This window comes from Eretmochelys imbricata, chromosome 11 (assembly GCF_965152235.1).
Source record: "Eretmochelys imbricata isolate rEreImb1 chromosome 11, rEreImb1.hap1, whole genome shotgun sequence".
NCBI lineage: Eukaryota > Metazoa > Chordata > Testudines > Cheloniidae > Eretmochelys > Eretmochelys imbricata.
Window position 1 is genome coordinate 12,396,365 of NC_135582.1, and position 23,805 is coordinate 12,420,169.

At 40.1% G+C, this 23,805-nt stretch overlaps 1 protein-coding gene across 1 annotated transcript in view; it reads left to right on the forward strand.

Annotated features, from left to right (window-relative positions):
- Window positions 1-23,805, forward strand: part of LOC144272365 (kalirin) — a 562,727-nt gene that overhangs the window by 480,676 nt on the left and 58,246 nt on the right. The window contains exons 12-14 of the mRNA XM_077830366.1: window positions 3,872-4,041; window positions 6,814-6,988; window positions 19,352-19,547. Of these exons, the coding sequence (XP_077686492.1) occupies window positions 3,872-4,041; window positions 6,814-6,988; window positions 19,352-19,547 (541 nt within the window). The remainder of the gene's footprint in view (window positions 1-3,871; window positions 4,042-6,813; window positions 6,989-19,351; window positions 19,548-23,805) is intronic.

A 23,805-nucleotide genomic window follows, 5' to 3' on the forward strand; every position in this document is an offset into this window, starting at 1 on the left:
TGTGTAAACAAATGTATCATACCTTATATTGTAAATAGTAGTTTGTGTACTCCTTGCGATTGTATAAATTGTCTGTTTTTTTATTATTCCCATTTTTAATTATTAGTCCAACTGTAAAAAATCTCAATAGTTATTGACCCACTCCTTATTTTGCTTTCTACTAGTATCATTGCTAAATACTTTTAAATCGTATTTTGGGAGATTGAAACTCAATAGCATTTTGAAATAGCAGCATTCAAAGCTGGTGAAGCATAGGGTGCTTAATAGTTATTCTACACTCGCAGACAAAGTTTTCTTAATCATCTTTTCGGATTTCAGATTTTTGATTAATGTGGTCCCTTGCTCTAAGTCAAAGGCAATAATTTCTAGGTAACAAACACAGGTGTCCTTCAAACCTCCAGTAGGTGCTCTCATTAAGTACTTGAGTAAACTGACAGGGGTGCATCAGATGAAAAAGCTGAAAGTAAAGAGCTGTCTTGTTCTTCCATCAAGTGAAGCTGCCTGTGTATTATAGGTGAGAGGAACAGAGAGAAAGTTGCTACAATACAGAAAGAAAAGTGGCAGATGGTCCAAAATAGGGCCTTGGTTTTCTTCCATAGAGCAACAGTCTAGTGATCAGAGAATTAAATATTTTTTTCTTATTTGAAACTATGATTGCCTTAATTTAAAAAAAACAAAACCCTTATCTATATACAGCTTGTTCGTGGACCAGAAGGGCTAAATATTCATCTCAATCTTTCTTGCAGTTGCAGTTTGCAACTACAAAATTTTCACTTGAATGTATTTTGCACCTGTAAAATTTGTGGATGGATATTTTTTGCAGGTGCATATCAGGTTGTTAACCATTAAAGACAATGATTAATATTTGCATCCATGATCTATTGCGGCAGACCATAATTCAGTAAATGTGAATAATCAAGTGTACAAAAATACCTCTATATTATTGCTTCATGTAGGTTTTCCAGATTTTTCTATCGTCTTTGTTTTTATGAGCTGCGACGCGAGATGGAGTAGAGACTGCTTTCTTTTTTTGAGCTACGCAGATTGTTGGCACTTATAATAAAAATGGTAATTACATTTGGAAAATATGTGACTGCAAATTTTGCTAATGCTAAACATTCAGGAGGAAAACTTGCTTCCTGCAAATGTATGCCAAAAACTTTATTACAACACGTAAATGGTTTAAATGAAAAACTGAATCTGTACTCAGCCTAAAGTGAACTGGCTGCCCAGGAGTAAGCTGCAGCATACATTACACTGACTAGGGAAGCCTATGGGCCACGTACCATATGTCTGATGACTTATTCTTTTCTGTCTGGTTACCCACTGAAAAATGATCTGAATCAAAAACTAATGATTTAGAGATAAAAAAGTTGCACTGTTTTTTAAAATCAGTTGTTGGAATGGACTGATTTTGAAGAGAAGCTGAGCACTTTCCACTCCCACTGACGTCTGTGGATATAGAGAATGCTCTGCACCTCTGAAAATCATTTAGTGCCCCTCTGGTATGAACAATGGCTCATGCAGATTTTTTAATGCAGTTTGATGGCAGTTTGTTTAATTTGTGCAGCTCATTTGTTTTCAAATTTCCTTAGTTAAAGGCTTCTGTGGTACAAATGCTGTTTACCAAGTGAAATTTTCTGTTGATTTCCACATTCAATTTCCATTTTTTTAGTGGAAACAGATGAAATTTGAGCCTCACAATTACTATGAGCTGAGAATAACAACTCTTAAATCATTGACGAGAAGTAGCAGTGCTCAGTAATACTCTGCACATTGCAACATAGAAGTATGACTTGAGGTGCAGAATAGCAACCTTTGACATGATTCTGTGGTCATTCCCCATCACACCATGGGCCAAGTGTGGAAAAGCATTATTGAATCCAGGGAAGGGCTACAGTGAAATGCATTATAAACTCTCTCTCTGATAGGGTTTGTATGCCAAATGGGTTTTTTTAAATCAATTCAGTAGTTGCGTCAGAATTAAAAATCAATCCCCCAAAAACACAAAATGTTTTACTGCATTGTATCAAGCCAAAATAAAGAGTGTGGCTTCTTGGTCTCACTTAACAACCAGCTTCACCTCCGAGTGATGCTGTAGTACATTTCATTTTATTACTTTCGCTGCTCTTATAAATGAAAGACCTTGTAGTGAATTATATTAATTGGAATTACTAGTAGTACAACACCTGGGACGTGTGAAATAAAGATAAACTTGAGTCAGATTCCTCTTGCAAGTTGTTTCTGAAATATCTTCTTAATCTTATTAATACTGACTGATCCTTTGTATTAGGATTTCCCAGGGATTGGTGGAGTCTAAAGATTTAAAACCTTCTAGTCAAGGATAACCCTAAACTCTGATAGCTTTTGTTATGCAAATTGTCACAATCAAAGGTCATCCTCTGGAAAAATCTGACATTAATGAGTTCAGATATTCAGATGCTGTCTCAAGCAAATGTAGACATTATGGAAATGCTTTCCTAAGTGACTTACCCATGGTTACACAAATAGTCAGTAACAGAGTTAGGAATAGAACAGAGGAAGCCTGATTCCCACAACAAATCAATAGGCTTATGGTCCATTGGGCCTCATTCTGAAGAGTAACATAGTTTTACCAACTTCACTGACTCTCCCGCGTAGTTGTCTATCTTTTATTGATGTGTAGCCCTAACTCTCTTTGAGGAGAATCACTTTATAGCTGCATGAAAAAGCAGACAAAACACAGTTCCACTGTTGCCCAATGTACTAGCTCTGCACTTTTTAGAATTCCCACAATTGGAATGGCAACACTTCCCAATACAGTGACCTGTCCTGTCACCTTGCACAAGATGCAGCAGAGAGCAACAGAGAATGGGTTAATGGGACACATCAAGTGGAAAATATTCTTTCATAGAGCCATGAGGATTTGCTGGCAGATCGCCAGCTCAGTTGGTGCAATTTTACATTACTCTACAAGGCAAGCTTAATGGGGAAACCTCAGTGCTTTGTAAGGGGCTTTGTAACTATCTAGGAGCTTGGGCTTGTCTGCTGTTCAGATTTCAGTGAGTGAACAGCTGTCTGGAAATTCTAATCTAAACACTTAGTAAAATGATGTTTTTAAGTAATAGTCAGGACCATTTAAAATGAATGGATCAGCATAGAATTGATTGGGGTCTCTGTTGTCCAGTAGAAACAAAGACACCTTTTTATTATGTCTGGATTTCATCTAGATCCTAAAGTCACAATCTCAGATGCAGAGGGCACATTGCAAAAATACTGTATGGAAAGCATAGTTGTCTGGGCACAACTGATTATCAATCAATATCACACACTTGATTTATTTTCTTAGGGCCTGATCCTGCAAGATGCTGAACACATTCAACTTCAAGTAAAGTCAGTGGGATCTGAGGACATGAAAGCTTATGCTCAAATAAATTTGGTAGTCTCTAAGGTGCCACAAGTACTCCTTTTCTTTTTACGGATACAGACTAACATGGCTGCTACTCTGAAACTCAGCTCCTGATAGGATTGTGTCAATTTAAGAGGTTATAATTTATTTGTTGTATGTAGAGTTCATTGCAGCAGTACATTAGTTTAAGGTTAAAGTGATATATAATAGACCGAGATGCCAACTAAATTAAGAAATACAGTGCTTAATATTCTGATATGTGTATTTTACTTTGATGTTTAAAATTAAATTCCATCTACCAGAATCCAGAACTCAATATAGCTTTTTGATTTTGAAACCATAGGTTTAGGTATCATTTAGCATCTGAAACAATTTGTGCGTAGAATCTTGATTAATGCTTTCTAAAATGGGATTAAATGATAAAAGGGTTAAATCTCAACCTCTTTCTCTTTCTGATTTGTATTTCTTTCCCCTCCTTCACAGCTGTGGACATGGATGGAAGATCTGCAGAAGGAGCTCTTAGAGGATGTCTGTGCTGACTCAGTGGATGCGGTTCAGGAGCTTATCAAGCAGTTCCAGCAGCAGCAAACAGCCACCCTGGATGCTACCCTCAATGTCATTAAAGAAGGTGAAGATCTAATCCAACAGCTCAGGTATGTGTCCTACCTCAGGAGAGGTGTCAAGAAATCTGGTGAAGCATTGTGCATTAGGTGCAAGTTAACAGGGGAAATGTAACTTACAATTTAACAGAAGGATTTATTCACTACCTTTTATATTTATGATGGTTCAGGCTCTTATAGTATTTTATTGAAACTGCAAGGAGTGATTTGTAGAGACTAAGAAGAATAGTCTATGAATCAGCATGGATTGCTGTATCTAATGGATTGGTAGATATATAGATTAAATGTTTTTCAGGTGAATATTTTTGAGTGAATATTTATGGAAGATTGTTAAATGGTTGTGAGCTGAGGCCCAGTGGGTTACGTGATTACTCTTGCTGTATGGAAGCTGTATGCCTGTAAATAAAGCCTTTATAGTTGTATAACAGGCCACAGTATTTCACTGTGTGCAGTACATGTAGTTTATTCATGCCGTCAGACTATTCTTGTATTGGCATTTGTATTATAAATTAAAGCTGCTCCTTTTACCCAATTTAGAATGCGCTAGTTGACTGACTTTAAGAAATGTTTCTGTCCTCTCAGTAAATATGAGTTTCTTAAACTTTGTTCCTATCCAGTGTGAATTTATCTTATCAAGAAATTCCACCCCAAGGGTCACGTTCTGCTCTCATTTACACTGGTTTTACGCCAGTTTAACTTTGACTTCAGTGATGTTTTACTGATTTTTCCTGGTGTGACTGAGATTAGAATCAAGCCCTATATTTTTGTATTGTGAGGGTTATCCTAGGATGGAGAATCTTCCAATACCTGCCAGGAATGTAACCAAAAGATCATCACTAAAACAGAAGAAGTAACTTGTTTAACGGGAGTTCACTAAATAAGATTTTTGGCAGTCACAGTAGTACTCTTCTTGAGTCTTCCATACAGAGTCTATAGATACATATTACCTCTCTTCCTTCCTCCATGTGCAGCTATGTACATTCTACCACAAGAACTTCTGCTATATATAATGTGATTATATAGAGCTTGGTTGTGATTCAGCTGATGCAGCTACATGGGGGGAAATGGGGTGTAAATGTCTCTGCCTCACTGTACAACTGCACAAGGCTTACCTGGATCACAGGTAAGCCTTTTGAGTGCAGGAGGGAAGAAAGGGGATTCCTTGCTTGATATTTCTTGCTGTGAGCCGATGGGTAAGGAAGGACAGAAGTAGGCAGAGTCTTGGTTCCATGGACTACAAGCTAGCTGGCCAGGAGTGTGGGGAAATGCTCTGTGTTTGGTAATAAGCTAACTCAGCATGCTTCCCCATGCAACTGTGCAAAACAGGAGCTCAAGTCACAGTTCCTTTTTGGAGCTCCTACACACCACGCATTATACAGGGCTAGGAGTAAACCCTTAATCACCTTCCAGTATCATGGTTAGGTTGCACAGTTTATTGCTGCAGTCCCCGGAATTGATGTTTCAACATGGTTTTCTTTTCCCCAAGACAGAATCACAGACTGATAGGGACTAGCAATGGAAAATGTCTGCTGGTTCATCCTATTACACTACCAGGGCAGGATTTTTCCTTACAGTATATTTTATAGTGCTTCAAACTGTCTTATTTTAAATGTCTCAAGCAACGCAGCTGCCACTGTGTACTTTATGGGGAAAACAAAACATAACTTTCTTTGGCATTTTACTTGTTTTAACTTAAGCACCAAAACTTCGGCACTCAATTCTGTCTTCAGATCTGCCTACATGGCTCCCGCTGAAGTTAGGGGAAGCTACACTGGCATGTCTGAGGAGAGAATTTACCTTTAATGCCCCGAAAAGCTTATTAATCCACAGAACCCACAGGACAAACATATATTAAAGAACCCAAGCTTCCAGATCCCTACTGTTAAATGTGAGAGAGCCAGCAATGAGGAAACGGACAATAATGAAAATAGTTTCTGCCCTGTATTTATAACGCACAACGGGGCCAGATTGTGGCATTAAGGCAGACCCCTGCTATTAAGATGGTGCAACCTGCTCCTCCTGACTGCTTGAGCTGGAGAGTTGGGGGTGGTGCTATGGCCCTTTCTCCTCTCTGCTCCCTTTGGGATGATGTGTGCTTTGGGGGTGCATAGCAGAAGCAGTTCCTGAACACCCCTGGGGACATGGAATGTACAGTGAGGGGAAGATTCCTTGCACCCTACCCATCACCCTGGGCACCTACACAAGGGCAAGTCACAATCCGTCTTTTAGTGTTTTAAAATACTCACAGTGTTGGAATTTTTCCCTGGTTATGTTTCATTCTGACCAATTAATCAAGGGGAATCAGAAGAATCCCAGTCTTGTTAGGCTAAAATATTGGCAATTCAAACTCTCTTAATTCACTAGCAACAATGCAAATGGTGGCATAATTTAACTTGTAAAGATCTACAGCGTGTTAGTAGCAGCTTTGAGGATGATGCTTCTGAGACAGGCTGATTGTAGAAAGAAATGGGTCATTTGGACTAGAATTAAATGGGATTGCCAGTCAGATTCCTCAAGAGATCAGTTCAGATTTATGTGCCATTCTGTTCCCCTCCAACTCCTTGTTAGTGTATCAGGGTCAAAGTGTCACAACATGTGAAAGGATGTGCTCATTGTTTTGACTTTGTGTTGAGTTCAGGAAACACAGGATTTCAACAAGCAGAAGAAATGAGCATTGCATACACCTTCCTCCAGCCCTTTGTGCTTCGGCTCACTTCTCAGCTGTGCACAGAATTGAGAGTGTTTAATTCCTGCTCTTTTCTTGCGTTAATGCTGAGCTTTAACCATTCTCCTGCCTTGACACAGGGATTCAGCGGTATCCAACAATAAGACTCCACACAATAGCTCCATCAGCCACATCGAATCTGTCCTTCAGCAGCTTGATGAGGCCCAGGTACAGATGGAAGAGCTCTTCCATGAACGGAAAATTAAGCTCGACATCTTCCTTCAGCTCCGGATTTTTGAACAGTACACCATAGAGGTAAGAGCTGTGTGGGTGACCTGGGAAAGGTAGCACTGTGGAGGTGGTGACTATGTCTCTGACTAATACTCTAACAGGATACACAGAGTTCCAGGGAATCACAGAAGACTTTGATTACACTGAGATGTCTGGTGGAACTAGGAGGTGAATAGAAATCAGTTGTTAACTTGGAAATTTAGAAACCAGTAATATGCCTTTGTGACATACTGATAAAATACAAGACACGTTCATGTCTGCCCAGCTGATTGTATTCAGAGTGTCTGAATGCTTTGGTGACCAGTTTTATGGCATGCATCGTACAGTGGCTTACATATGCCCCTCATGTACATCTGTCTTTGCTAATCTAAAGTTCACAATTTTTTGCTGGTGAGATTTTTCTCTTTAGATGCATTTTATGGCTTTGAACCCTTCGATGCAACAAAATATTAAGCATCAAATGAAGGGTTCTCTTACAAATCAGGCATAACAGGCAGGCATAACAGTTGTTTTACATAAAGGGGGAAAAGAGAAATACTGTACAAGAAGCCCTAAAGTGCTCATCATGTAATTTTATGTGCCTGGGAGTAGATTTAAAAAGAGGTCTTATATCTCTACCTTGTATTCCTTTTTTTAAATCAAATGCTATTGTTGGAAAAACTGTTATCAGTGCATTAAATAAATGAAGTTTTCTTGGACTGAGTAATTTTAAAGAGATTTTTAACAAATCTGAATAAATATTTACCTGTAAATCAGATGGAATGTGATACCAAAGCATGGAATGTTAATTAATTTGTGTCTCATGTATGCTGGAACATAGTGTTGTGTACATAGCCCATATGAGGTATCAACTTGCGACTGTGTCTTTCTTGTGGTGGTTCAGAGACACCTTTGGGAGTGAATAAATCTGTTAATGTGGCGCTTTTTTTGAAGTGTTCTATGATGATATATTCCCAGAGATGTTGCATGTAATTCAATAGGTGTTCTGATGGAATATATTGATAGTTAATGGAAACTTTAGAATGCTACATAACACTTCATAAGAGACAGTTTATTTTAAGTTAGGACAAGAAATAGTGTTACATTATAGTAGATGGAAAAGCTGTGAATGCAGATTCCTAGATGGGAATTGATCTATAGCAATATGCAACAGATACAGTACAGACCCACATTTCTGTATAGTCATATTTTGTAGGGAAAGCTATTCTACAGTTTTTGCTATAAATATAAATAGAACAGTCTTGTTAAAATAGTTCTTTGCATACCATTCACATACAAACACTTGGATATCCTAATACATACTCTTACACACATGGTATGTTTGTGCAAGAGCAGTGGTTGTCTTAAAAACTCAAACTTCTAGGTACATGCAATAACCATGGCATCTGCATATGCATAGAATAGAAGATACTGTGGTACTGCAGAGTGGCAAATGCTGAGTATTTAATGACTCCCACTCTTCATGAGCATGTGTGTACATGCATGTATATATATGCGTGTACTTTTTAGACTGAAATCAAATTAAATGCAAACTATATAGGTATGTTTGCATGCAGCATACACTGGATGTTCATAGTGGAGCTGTGTGAGCCTTTCATTAAGAACTCCAAATCACGTGAAGCTTTCTGAGTTTCATTGCAGACCGCAAGCCTGGATTATGTACACAGCAGGAAGATTAGGGATGTTCCATGTGGCAGTATGGCTTCACCGTGCCTCCAACTTCAGCAAGTGACACCATCTAGCTTTGAGGGAAGATTTCAGAATTCATTCCAGTTATAACTCTTTGCCCTTATGCAGTGCTTTTCAATCAAGGATCTCAAAGTGATTTTCCAAGGTGGATAGGTATCTTTATCCCTGTTTTATAGATGGGGAAACTGGGGCACAGAGCGGTGACATGACTTGCCCAAGGTCATACAGCTGGTCATGCTCAGAACTGGGTGTAGAGTCCAGGTCCACCGTGTCTACTTTATCGCTGTGTGGGTATTTGCTTTGATGCACACAGACACATCTAGTAGTCCCTGACTCAGCAAGGTGCTTGAAGTTCAACATGTACTTTGACCTTGCTGAATCAGGGCTGTAGTGACTAATAGGGGCTTGAAAGAAAATCAGTGATGTTACTTTGATTTTCTATTGTTTATGTGTGATTTTCTCTTGTTTATTATGAGAACACTAGAACTCACACTACAAGAGTCAGAGAGCATGTTTCTTATTTGCATCGGGAACCTGATAGGCAGAGTCTTGTAGTTAGAGATCTCTTTCTTTAAATGAAAAAAGAAAAGGAGTACTTGTGGCACCTTAGAGACTAACCAGTTTATTTGAGCATGAGCTTTCGTGAGCTACAGCTCACTTCATCAGATACATACCGTGGAAACTGCAGCAGACTTTATATATACACAGAGAATATGAAACAATACCTCCTCCCACCCCACTGTCCTGCTGGTAATAGCTTATCTAAAGTAATCGTCAGGTTAGGCCATTTCCAGCACAAATCCAGGTTTTCACCCTCCACCCCCCCACACAAATTCACTCTCCTGCTGGTGATAGCCAATCCAAAGTGACAACTCTTTACACAATGTGCATGATAATGAAGTTAGGCCATTTCCTGCACAAATCCAGGTTCTCTCACTCCTGGATTTGTGCAGGAAATGGCCTAACTTCATTATCATGCACATTGTGTAAAGAGTTGTCACTTTGGATGGGCTATCACCAGCAGGAGAGTGAATTTGTGTGGGGGGGTGGAGGGTGAGAAAACCTGGATTTGTGCTGGAAATGGCCTAACCTGACGATTACTTTAGATAAGCTATTACCAGCAGGACAGTGGGGTGGGAGGAGGTATTGTTTCATATTCTCTGTGTATATATAAAGTCTGCTGCAGTTTCCACGGTATGTATCTGATGAAGTGAGCTGTAGCTCACGAAAGCTCATGCTCAAATAAACTGGTTAGTCTCTAAGGTGCCACAAGTACTCCTTTTCTTTTTGCGAATACAGACTAACACGGCTGTTACTCTGAAACCTTTCTTTAAATGAAATGTATAACTATGACACATAATTCATAACGAATGACAAAACAGAAAAAGTTTGTAGCCAGATCAATATAGGAACTTATAAATAAGTCTAGCTGCCAAGATTAGTCTTCAAGCAAGGAAATCAACTTAAACGACAATAAAATGAAAAGCAATTTGAAATGTATGTTAAATGTCACCTTTATATTATACATCTCAAGCAATTGTTGATTTGATTCAGCTGACAAAAGAATAATCTTTAAACAGATACTAGATTGCAGTCAGTTGTCTCAAAACTATAATAAAGACTCCTGTGTGTCAATAGTGGAACCATTATCAGAATTAACAGAGCTATTTTATCCTATTTTTAATTTGGGAAGCCAAAAAGATATTCCCATCATCATAATTAAGAAACCTGTAATGCTTTTGATCTTTGTTTATTCTAAGCATGGCAGAGAAGACAACAGAGGCTGGGAGACTAAGAGCAACAAATTATACCTTAAGCAAAATGTGTTTTTATTGATGGTGGTTGGCTTGAGATTTAGCTGGAAATTAAATATTTTTATTGTTTTCCATGATGGCCTGGGTTCTCAGGTGTGGGTGTAAACTGAATATAGAAGCAGAGGCTGTGCTGTGTAAATAAAGCATGCTGATACAATGGACACCACTGTGATTCTCAGATCAATAATTCCTTCTTCTGTGCTGGTTTAAGTCCCCTTCTATCTGTCCAGAGAGCAGAGCTACCTCTGTCATCACCTGCAATCACATTCCCGCCGTGCTCTCATGCTGGAAAACACTGTCACCATTCTGACTGATTAAGCATGCCTTGTCATTTAAGATACGGGAGTGAAGCCCTTCCCTATGGTGGAAAGCTGAAGTGGCTAACCATAAGTGAGAAAAGATGCATGGTAGAGGCACTTTTGTGAGCACATCCTGAAGTCTGTGTTGTGCTTTCAAAACCAAGGCATTTGATGGGCATGCATAAGATTCCAATGGCTTTCCTAGAAACTGTCCTATAGCTTTTACTCTGGTAGATGCATCTGGCTCCATGCCCCTCCCCTCTTGTCAAGCTCCACGTTGCCTACTCTCCCTTCCACTCTACCAATGTTCCCAGCCTTGTCCACATTTTTCTCAGCTTCTGACATCTTCCTGCCTTATTCCCCATTGTCCCCTATGCATAATACAAGCACCCAGAGCTCATTCACAAGGCCCCTACCCAGTCCACATTTAAATCCCTCTTAAAGTCCCTCTTCTGCTGTGCTGCTCACAGTGAGTAGTATTGATTTGTATGTTAATTGCCTGTTGCCCCTCCATGGCTTAATCTCTGTGTGCTTATCTGCCTAGCCTTAGGTTATGAGCTCTTTGGAGCAGGGACTGTCCCTGCCTTAAGTGTTTGGAAAGTACCTAGCAGGTGGTGGGTACTGCTGTAAATAAATAATAAAAATAAAATAACAGTGAGGAAGTCAGAGCCATGGCTTTTTGAATTTCTAATTCCTTTTGTTAATATAATGCAATATTTAATTGATGTAACTAATTCTAGCACTCTTATATGAGTCATTGCATATCATTTCTATAATTATATATAAGGGTTATATTAAATCTAAAAAGAACATAGGATAAAAATGCAGCAAAGCAGCAAAGATCACAGTTAAAGCTAAAATTCCATTCTTAACTTAATCCATTGTTCTTTGCGGATAACCTACTAAAGTCACCCTCTCTTTAGAGTGCCTTGAAATAAATCTGAAAAATGGGCTAAGTTAAGAATGGTTTCAGAGTAACAGCCGTGTTAGTCTGTCTTTGCAAAAAAAAAAATAAATTGGTTAGTCTCTAAGGTGCCACAAGTACTCCTTTTCTTTAAGTTAAGAATGGCTTTTGTTGCATTTGGGCTTGTGCCTTTTTCACTACTGGAAGATTTTGCCTGAATGTTTTTTTTAAATGTTGTCCCCCCTTGCTTATTTCTTTTAACTTTTAGGGCTATCAGAAATACCTGGCTATGTGCGAGGTCCATCTAGAAGTCTCTGCAGATGTAGATTGTTAGTGCTCACTCCTTGATGGAAGTAGTGGTGGTGAAATCTTTAACAGAAATGGCTTTCTCCAAAATGCTCATTAGGCCTTGAAGTTAAATAAATGATAATAGAAACAGGCAAAAACCAAAGAGTTGAAAACAGTCTTACTGAAAATCCCTTCCAATCTCAGTGGCTCATCTTTCACCTTACTGTTGTGTCTCCTGGCAATTCTCCACTACAAGACTCTTTCCTTGGGAGCTTTATCCACTGCTTGAAGCTGCTTCTCCATGGTGGAACCCAGAAGGGGCATCTGCTGAAGGATCACCAATCCATTCCCGGGGCAAATGCCTTTTCTTACTTAACTGCCCCCATGGACATTATGAAGAGGATACAAATTGCACCCTAACCCTCCTCCTTCCTGGAGAAATAGTCACACCCTGTATTGTATTTGGTCAAACATCTCTATTTTAATTCCAAGCATCTGTCTGCTTACTGTTTTCCATATCCCTTGTTTGTCTAGCTTGCTTTTAAAGCTAAAAATATGGAGGATAGTTTCAAAGCTACAAATGGCAGTTAAGTGCCTAGCCACTTTGACTTTCAATGGGAGTCAGATCCTAACTGCCATTTGTGCTTTTGAAAATCTAATCCCTTCTCTCTGGCTTCCCTAGATGGTGAAATCCACATTACAGGCCACTTTCTTTTGCAGTTCCTCTCGTAAACTTCCTCTGAGAATTGTCTTAAATGTCCACTCTGTAGATTTCTGTTGGAGTTGGAGCTTGTCTATAAACTTTTCCTCCTGCTCTGGTGCTTGGAATACAGATAGATCATCTTCAGAGTTAATTGTACTCCACGAACACTACCTATACTTCCATTTATTTAGGTGCATTGGACCTTATCCATTCTGCAAGGAAATCTGCCATCTGTGTGTATTTTCTCTCCAACTTGTATCACTTCCTTTTTTATTTAGAGAAGAGGTATTCTACCTAAAAGGTTTCAGAGTAACAGCCGTGTTAGTCTGTATTCGCAAAAAGAAAAGGAGTACTTGTGGCACCTTAGAGACTAACCAATTTATTTGAGCATGAGCTTTCGTGAGCTACAGCTCACTTCATCAGATACATACCGTGGAAACTGCAGCAGACTTTATATATACACAGAGAATATGAAACAATACCTCCTCCCACCCCACTGTCCTGCTGGTAATAGCTGGTAATAAGCTATTACCAGCAGGACAGTGGGGTGGGAGGAGGTATTGTTTCATATTCTCTGTGTATATATAAAGTCTGCTGCAGTTTCCACGGTATGTATCTGATGAAGTGAGCTGTAGCTCACGAAAGCTCATGCTCAAATAAATTGGTTAGTCTCTAAGGTGCCACAAGTACTCCTTTTCTTTCTACCTAAAAGTGAACCCACGGTGTTTCTGTTGGTGATGGCAAACCAGCTACATTCAGTTAGGAACTCTTGTCTGCACTAGGGACTTCTGCTTCTTACTCAAGTCAAGGCAGATGTTTTGCATACGGATATTATTCCAAAGCCATGTAATGTGATTTGCTGTCTTTTCTTTCCTGCTTCAGTCCTAATATATTGGATAATCTTTAGATAGTGGATATTTGATCTGCTTTTTGACTAAGTATATCGATTCCAAATTGTGACTGGCAACTGGAAACAGGCATAACAGACTACTGAAAGCTTTCAGATACCCCAGTGACAATGGATTCTGATTTATAGCAGCCTCATTAATTACTCTTGGTTGATAGTCCTCCTTTTATTTAAGGGACCTACCCTATTTGGTGCCTGATAGCCCACATTATTTATCAAATCAATGTAGATTTTAAGACAGGAAGGGACTATTATGATCATCTAGCCTGATCTCCTTCATAACACAGGCCAAAGAACTTCATCCAGTGGTTTCTGCATCCAGCCCAATAACCTGTGTTTGAACTAGAGCAGGGATCGGCAACGTTTGACCCGCAGCCCGCCACGGTAAGCCCCCTGGTGAGCCCAGCCGGTTTGTTTACCTGCCGCGTCCGCAGGTTCGGCTGATCACAGCTCCCACTGGCCGCAGTTCACTGCTCCAGGCCAATCAGGGCTGCGGGAAGCGGTGGTCAGCACATCCCTTGAGCCGCACCACTTCCCCCAGCCCCCATTGGCCTGGAACGGCAAACTGCGGCCAGTGGGAGCTGCAATCTGCCGAACCTGCAGACACGGCAGGTAAACAAACCATCTGGGCTCGCCAGAGGGCTTACCCTGGTGGGCCGCGGGCCAAAGGTTGCTGATCCCTGAACTTGAGAATACAAAAGCAATATTTCTTCCCAGTTTTAAGCCAGGGATCTTTCACATGATGTGAACATAGTAACTATTACATTAAAAGGACATTATTATCAGAAGGTCAGGCTGAAAGAGACAGAGAACCATTTGACCCTTGTTGAGAGACATTAGTGGAGGTGCTGAGTATTGAATTGAGGGGCTCATATGTATGAAGCATAGGTTATATCACTGAACGTTATCCCCAACTAATATCTATAAAATGTGCTTTGTCCTGTATTTTAGCACCAGTCATGAAAAGGCTTATAGCTGTGATGGAAATGAATGACACTGTTCTACAAATAAAGGGTAGTGAGGTGCTGTCCCTCAGAAACATGCTCTGCCCTGGTCATGCTGCTTATTCCCCTTCCACAATCATTTACCACTAAAAGCAGGAATAATCTGAACAGGTGTGTGCGCATAGAGACCATTGCCAGGGTCAGGGCTAGAACATGCCTCTGACCACCCTACAGATCCCATAGGCCTTTCTCTGCAGGAAAGCTTCTCCAAGACTTTGCAGGTGGTCCTATAAAGTAGCTGCCAGATTTTTCCCAGTGATTCTGCCATCCACTTTCCTGGTGTGTGTCTGCAAAGCGCCACCCAGAATCCATTCTGTGCGGATTTTACAGTCGCATGCAGTCCATGTTCTTTTCTATTTCTGCCCTTGGAGATTCACAGAAGATGCTCACTGTGAACAGAAGGACAGAATTTGGTTCTTTAGTTTTGTCTTATACTATGAAAGGTCCCTGGGTCACTAAAGTCTGCTATGAGCTGAATTTCGTTTTCCACCTTTACCATTTCGTTGGCTCTATTTTTCCTCCTATCAAATCTTGCAGCTTTGATTTCACTTCTTGGCTCTTCTGGCTTAACATGAATTTGGAAAGGAACAAAAGTCTTCTGTCAGGCAGTAACTCACTTCACTGTTATTTATAACTCACTTGAGTGTCACTTTCCAAGTTTATAACATTAGCAGAGTCTTTCACGTGAATTAGCTGTCTGCTCAGAGATACAGGATTTTTATGGCTCTGTACAGATAGATCTGTATAGTTAACACTCAGATATGTGGATTCTTTGTTCAAAATCAGGTTCCAGAGATCTTGGCTCATAAAATATGAATTACATAATAGGCATCATAAGAAAGATTCCAGCCACTCCTACTTGTAGAGCTTTTATTTTTTCACATGCATCATATTGGATGTCCTTACATTTTCACCTGGAAAGCGAGGCTCGAAGCTGTCTTTTAGAGACATGTTCAGTTTTTTATATTTTGGGATTCAGAATCCAAAGCATCAGAGCACAATCATTGCAATGACATCGTCGATATACCCACTATCAATCCATCCAGTGTGGCATCTCTGCGTATTATCAAAAACAGGGGAATGTATTGTGATATCTTCAGAGCCACCCCACACTGAAGCCTGTCTCGCTGTGTGAGAGACAGGAACAGGGAGCTTTCTGCAGGTGTAGGATTCATAAAAGTGACAGCTTCATTCTCCCTTCCTGCTCCTGCCATCCACATCAGTCTGCTGGCAACGTTCTGCTCTTAGGTGCACTAAATAGATGTCATTCTATGATCTGCTCTACTAATCTACTCTGCACTCCTCTGGTGAGCTGAGTGCTGGAGCTGAGATCCGCTTGCTCTCCATTTCCACTGCCAAAATCCTGGGTCATGCCATGGTTCTGACTCCCCTGGATTGCTGTAAACACCTCCTCAGCAGCCTCCCTGACTCTCCTCTCTTCAGTCTAGCCAACTACTAAAGCAATCTTCCTCTCCCTCTGCTCTGGCCATGTTAGATCTTCATCACCATCTCCTTCCATGTACTCCCTGTCTTCATGTCCAGGCTCTGCCCAGCTCTTTCATTGCCTCTATATGACCTTCCCTCACTCCCCACCTTGACTCTACCCTGCCCACTCTTCTGCTGTTTGCCTGTTCAGTGTTACATATTCCATCTTACTTGACAAATTAACCCTATGAGAGACCTATATAGATTTTTTTTTTGCCATGGAAGAATATTAGAGACAAAATGGGTGAGGTAATATCTTTTATTGGACCAACATCTGTTGGTGAAAGACAAGCTTTCGAGCTTATGCAGAGCTTGGAAGAAGAGCTTTGTGTAAGCTCGAAAGCTTGTCTCCAATAAAAGCTTGTCTCCAGAGGCACTCTGTACCTCAAAGCAGCACCCTAGAATCCCCATATTCACCACTGTCATATAATTATATGTTTTGTACAAAGTTTGCCTTGTGAGGTATCATTTTAACAGCCTTGTTAAACACCAACTGTTGAACACCAATGACCTGTGAGATTGTATGTGCTATCATTGTACATGAAGTTATCAAGTTTTGTTGTGTGTGTGTTAGTGAAATGTATTGTGAGGTTGAGAACACCCACAACCAGCCTTTCTGGTACAACGGTGGAATAGCCAGGTGCACTGATGGCCCATTGAAGGGAATCCACTCTCCCAACCACCATCACAGAGAGAGCGCATATACAATGGAGACTAGCATGTCATAGTAAAAGATCTTTCCAGCAAGCTGTAAGAAACTATAAAGAGGTGAAATGACATCATGACTTGGCCTCACTTCCCCTCCTACCCCCAAATCAACACCTGGAAACATGTCTAGAGAACAAAGACTTTGAACTGTGGGAGAGTGGTCCCAGGCTGGAAGGCAGGTCCAGCCTATGTACTGAAGATCTGTGAACTGTTTGTATCATCTCTCAGGGTGAGACATTGCTTGATTCAAATCCTATTTAGTTTATAGAACTCAAATTGTGAATTTAATTGTATTTCTTAGGTAACCAACTTTAATCTCTACACATTACTTTTAATCACTTAAAATCTATCTTTTTTATATTTTACCTAAAACAGTGTATTTTGGTAGGGGTGCTTGGGAAATCTCAGCTCAGTTTACAAAGGCGAGTATGTCTTCTCTCTACATCAAGGCAGTGGCGGACTGGGTAATGAACTTACACTGATCAGGCTTCTGACCAGAGCAAAACAGTACAGTTCTGGGTGCAAGGCTGGGGAGCTGGGGATGTCCCTGCTTGTGGATGTCTGTGTAAATGCAGGACCTGTCAGATGTTTGTGGCTTGGCAACAGCATCACAGAGTGAAAGGGACACCCAGGTTGGTGGGACAGAGGGTTCAGTAGTCCCACAATCCAGGTTGCACCCCGGGAACCCCATCACAAAGAGATATTACCTCTCACACTGTATCCCTCTAATATCCTGAGATCAACATGCCTACATCCACACTGCATTCAACACTGTGCATAGACAGCCACAGGATGGAGAGATACTTTCTCCACAGTAGGACAGAATCTCCACTATCCTAAATATGGAATTTGTAAGAGAAATCAGATGTGACATATTATTGGATTTCTGATTCCTCTCTGTAACTATTATTCATAAGTGCATTTAGGTAGTTTCCCTAAAGCAGGTGCACAAGAATGTATTCGCATCGACAGGAAACTGGGCAGTACTTTGATTAACTCTGTTATACATTTTCAAATGACTATGTTTTAGCAGCCTGACAATCAATGCAATGAACTATGACTGGCAATATTCTTAATAACTAATAAAAATTAAACCTCCTTCTGATCCAGTAAAATTATATGCCATTCTACCAACACATGCAAGCAAAACAGGCTTCATATGGAACCTCAAGTACTATAGTCATTAATAGTGGAAATCCATTCTCACTTTAAACTGTAGATATTCACTGTGCTGTCTATAGCTTAAAATGAGGTCAAGTCAGCCTTAGTCCTTCTAGCTGTCAGTAGAGGCTCTCTCTTTAAAACCCTTTCTAATTTTCTACCGAGCTCCTTCTCTGATTTCCACCATGACCATCTCTCTAGGGTTGGGTAATTGTTCGAAAATCTGCCAATAAGCCACCACATTCCAGAGACTCCAATTAACTGAGAGTGTGAGTGAATCATAGGCCACGGGAATCAGGAATGGCACCAAAGGGACTGTAAACAGAGATAGTTATTATTTAAAGTTAATTGAGTGGAATGGACAAAGGAATAATCAGAATAAAAATGGAACACCCTCAGGATCTCCTGTGCTCTGCCTTTCGCCCTACGACTTCAGTCCCAGGTTTGTAAAATGGTCACAGATTACCTGGGGTGAACAAAACTGAGTTTCTGCTTTTTTTCAAAGAAGAGTCTAAAAAAGGTTTCTGGGCTTGTGTTCTCATTTTGAATTTAAAACTGTGTCTTTTAAATCCCCATCCAAAACAATATGTAAGGACTTGGAGCCAGAAATCCTTGGTTCTGTGCCCTTGGTTTGCTTTGTGACCATGGGATAAGACGCCAAAATTTTCAAAAGTGGGTTTCTAAAGTTAATCACCTAAGTATATATTTAGGAAACCACAAATCCCATTGATTTCAGTGAGAACTGAGGCTCAGCATCTCTGAAAATGGGGCATCTTTCACATAGGTACCTAAATACGGATTTAGATGTCTAACTTAACAGCACGATTTGATTATCGTTACCTTTGTCCCTGTTCTTCATTTCCTCCTACTGCTTTTTATGCTCACTTGTTTGTTTCTAGTTGCAAGTGTGATTCTGCAGAGGCTAATGCTATTGGACCCATTTACTGTCTTGGTACTATTGGGCAATAACACAGTAAAAATAATAATAGTAGATTAATCTGGCCAATTGTTATAATGAAGAAACAGAGAACACGGAACAAAGGAAGCAAAGTTAGCCAACCTCTCCTAATTACTGCTCGATATTGGTGTAGAGATTAGAGCTGGGAACTGTGGTTCTGTACCTAACTCTGCTACTGGCTTGGTGTGACGTTGAACAAGCCACTTCTGTGCTGTATTTTCCCGGCCTGTAAATGGTGTAACAATACTCACCCACCTTTTTCAAAGCTTTGAGATCCACAGAAGAAAAGTGCCATGCCAAGGGCCTGTTCCAAAGCCCATGGAAGTCAACAGGAAGACTCCCCTTGATTTCAAGGGGCTTAGGATCAGACCCTAAGTGTGGAGTATTACGATGATCCAAATACTGTTTTGGAGTAATCTTTTGTTGGCTTCCAGTGCATACAATATGTGGCTTTTTTCCCTTTGAAGGTAACAGCAGAGTTAGATGCCTGGAATGAAGATTTGCTGAGACAAATGAATGATTTCAATACCGAGGACCTCACTCTGGCTGAGCAGCGCTTGCAGCGCCACACCGAACGGAAACTGGCCATGAACAACATGACCTTTGAGGTTATCCAGCAAGGGCAAGATTTGCACCAGTACATCATGGAAGTCCAGGCTTCAGGTGAGCAGGACAATTTGCTTAATGGGCATCCATTTACAAAAATACAAAAGAAAACACACAATCTGTGAACAGAGTCCTAGCCAGGTAACTGTGTATATTCTTCCTTTAAAGAAGTATTGGAATGTACATTGTTTTCAGTATGAACAGGGCATAAGATGTTGGAATTTTACTTGCAGTGTCCACTTGGAAGTTAAGATAAGCACTTGGTTGTAAAAACCTCCCTGGCATGTGCTCCTAAACAGCAGTCTTGAAGCATATTGGTAGAGAAGTTGCTTTGTATCTTATATCCTGCTTCTCAGCAAAAGGTTCAGGTTTCCAGTGAGTACTGTAAAATCCTGATTTTTGCATTCTCACCCGGGGAAAATAATCATTCAGATTAATCTCTGCATACTGTCCCAGAGGCTATAATTATTTGTGAGATGCTTAAATCTTCTCACATGCCTTGAAAGGCACACAGAGCAATTCCCCCACCCCCTTTTATTAAGATAAGAAGGACTGCTCAGGATACAAACAAAACTGATTTTCTTGGTCTCCTCCCATTCTCTTGCAAACATTTCACCCCAAGATACATTCTGGCAATAGTCAGCATAATTCAGCAAGCTCAGGTTAACAGAAGCTCAGTAGCAACTAAGAGAGAATGTTGCAGGGTAGGAAACCAGGTACATTGGGTGAACCATATGTGGAAGCTTGCACAGCGTCTACTCACAGTACGGCTGGCCCTGTGTTTTGCCTATGCAACTTTTTTTTCTTCCTGGAAGTATCAGAGGAATATGGCCTGGGAGGTACAGGATGTGATCCAGAGCAGAGCACAGGCAGACAGGATCCTAGTTGATTGGTCTGGGAAAAACTCACTGTGTTTGTTTGGAACTCCCAAGCTGCAGGAAAGTAGAAACAACTTCTCTGGATTCCAAACAATGGGACAGAGATTAAATGGATGAGATCTTTAAAAGATTACCTCCGTCTCCCAGTGTGAGGTCCATGTGTATCTGAGAAAAATCATTTGCTTCTAAAGCCAAAGAACCAAAACCTCTTGAGGATCCGGAATAATAGGGGTTAGTTGAAGGTTTTTTTCATACCTGTTTTGTAGGGAATGCAGAATATTGGGAGGATGGCAAAGTAAGGGACAGTAACTGCTCTTTAGAACCTACTGTTTCTTATTTCAATAAAGGACAGTTATACTCTATAAAAATTGCTTTGAATTTTGTTTCCTCTCACTGAATTCTACATCAAGTTTGTTCAGTTTACAAGTCAAAAGCTGATTGTTCTTACTGACAGAGCAGCAAAGTCAGTATGGGACTTCAAAAATCAACTGTTGTCACTGCCTCTTATTGAACATGATCACTGGTGCTGCAGTAAGAACTTAACTGAAAGTTTAGATGATGAAGCCACAAACTTAGTGTTTACAGTTTTGACGATAATTTTTTATTTGGCTAGGAGATCTTTAGGCTAATAAGTCTGTCATTCAAATGCACTCTTAATGGGACTGGTAACAACTTGCTTCTTACCAAAGCTCTACTCTGACACACATGGATAAACCAGACCTTGATTAACCTGATTTCACTATAAGAATATTTGTTTTCAACAAGGTTTTTGTTTTTATAAGTTCATACGAGCTCTCTAAAAATCATGTTGTAGCCTCAATGATTTTGTAGTTCATCTAAATTGTCTTTGGGTTTCATTAACAATGCATATCCTTCAGGAAAGAGTTATATGTTTAGAGAATACTTCTGGTATATCTGTGTTACCAAAAGGATAAGAGCTGTTAGTAAGCTATAATTGTTAATTCACATGCATCAGTCTTCATTCCATTTTTCCATTTTGATTGTAACTCTGCCGTTGAGGTGAGATGACATGTCTGAAAGAAATTAAAGCTTAACACAAGGGCCAAGATTTTCCAAAATGACTAATGATATTTTTGGATGCCCAATTTGAGACTCCTTAAAGGGGTCTGATTTTCACAAGTTTCTGTGCATTTACCCTCTGAAAATGAGGCCCTTTAAGATGTCTCAATTTGGACAAAGATCACTAGTCACTTTTGGAAAATCTTGGCCCATCGTTCAAATTATGGCATTTAAGGCCAAAACCTTAAACCCCCTCCAGAACATCTAGGTAGTGTGACTTTCTGTATATCGCAGGCCACTAAATAGCACCCAACCACCTTCACACCAAGCCCAATTGTCAGCTGACCAGGACAAGGGTGGTCTACCCTAGTAGTCAGAGCAGGTGTCAGGTATAATGGTTGGTGCAGGTGTCAGTAGTTGGAAGCTAGAGCCCAGGGTCAAGCTGGAGTCACTGTTCAGAAGCCAGAGACAAGAGTCAAACTGGAGGGCAGGGACTGGATACCAGAGTCAGAAGTCAAAGCTACAGTTCAAGCCAAAAGTTAGGAATGGGAGCAAGCAAGGTAACAGGCAAGGAGGGGTTCCAGGCAGGGGCAGGACAGAGGCAAGGCTGGGTGCAATGCAGGAGTATTGAAGAGCAGGCACAATGGTGGGCATGAACCACTAGGTTAAGAGTTGGCCTGCTTGCCCTTTCAACCAGTCAGGTGGCACGGCCAGACAGGCAGCTTGCTGCAGGCCTGCTGTACTGATGAGACTATCTCTGCTGCAGGCCCTGATTCCTGACACCAATAACAAGAATGACCCCAAAGTATTACAGCCCTCAAACCAAACTATATCATCCCTGATATAACTCCATTTACCACACATTCGTGTACTTCATCTGATAACTGAGTAATGGCCTGTATACACTTATTTGGGGATCCCAGTTGAGTTCCCAGCAGACAGGTGTCAATATTGCAATGTCACAGCTGGCACTAATTAACATCATTGTAGGCGATCAGTCAAGGAGTGAATGAGACGTCCTGGATACTGAACTACTTTCCTATACCTTAGAAGTGATTTGTCTAGGTCAGGACTGAAGCAGATTGATAAGGCAATGTTGTGGAAGTCTGCACTGTTGCTACCCATCTCATATCTGTTATAAATAGAAAGAAATAGAAATAGAAAGATAGGCACAAATAGAAAGAAGCCTGTAGTATCCAGGGCTGTCAGTCTAGTGCCATTCACCTGCATCACCACAGCATCCACATTCATTATAAAAAGAAAAGGAGTACTTGTGGCACCTTAGAGACTAACAAATTTATTTGAGCATAAGCTTTCATGAGCTACAGCTCACTTCATCAGATGCATTCAGTGGAAAATACAGTGGGGAGATTTATATACATAGAGAACATGAAACAATGGGTGTTACCATACACACTGTAACCAGAGTGATCACTTAAGGTGAGCTGAAGTGCCTTTCCTGAACTAGGATGCGTTCCTGAACTGGGTTCTAAATCAGCACAGGAATAAGTCCCTCTGAGTGTGGGAGTGATTCTTTTTATACAAAGAAATTTCTATTCAATCTGTTCAGTGATTTTATTATCTGACAAATTCAAACTTAAGAGGTTTTGAAATTGAAGTCTCATGATATGTTTCACTATAAACTACAGCCCAATATCACACAAAACACATTTTTGTCAATTATAAGTCAGCAAATGTATTTATTTTTTCCTTGATTTTAGTGTTTAATGGAAACTATTTTCAATTTACATAAATGCATTTCTTCTGTAACGTTTAGCACAGATTTTGTCACAAAACGATGTTAATACATTTAAGGTTATTCAGTGATTTAGTTAAGACCTGATTATGTTGCTACCACTAATAGAATTTGGGCAGTAGTTGTGCTAGTTAGCATAACTACTTATTTAAAAATTGGAAGTCAAGTCAGAAATTTGACTTCTGGCATCCATGCAAACAGAGTGGCCTTTTCTTAAAATTATCAATGGACTATGTGGGTGGATTTTTTTCAGATTTCATCTTATTTTGGCAAATTAGGCTTTTTATAATATCCTAATTGGTTAAAACATAGGCAAAATGTGATGCATAATATAGGCCTGATCCAAAGCCTGTTGAAGTCAATGGTAGTCTTTTCATTGACTTCACTGTACTTTGAATCATGCCTTATATAAATGTGTATAATTTAAAAGGTCTGTAGTTATCCAAGTGATAGAAGAAAATATACGTAGGTAGGCAGATTGTACAATGCACCAAATTATGCTCTCAATTACACCAGCATAAATTCAGAGTAAATCTGGTCACTTCCGTGCTGTTTCTCTAGATTTATGCCAGTATAGCTGAGAGCTGTGGTGTATTTATGTTGTTGTACTTGTGGCTACTCTTTTTAATAAACCTGTTTAAGAGCATGCTCCACTCAATAC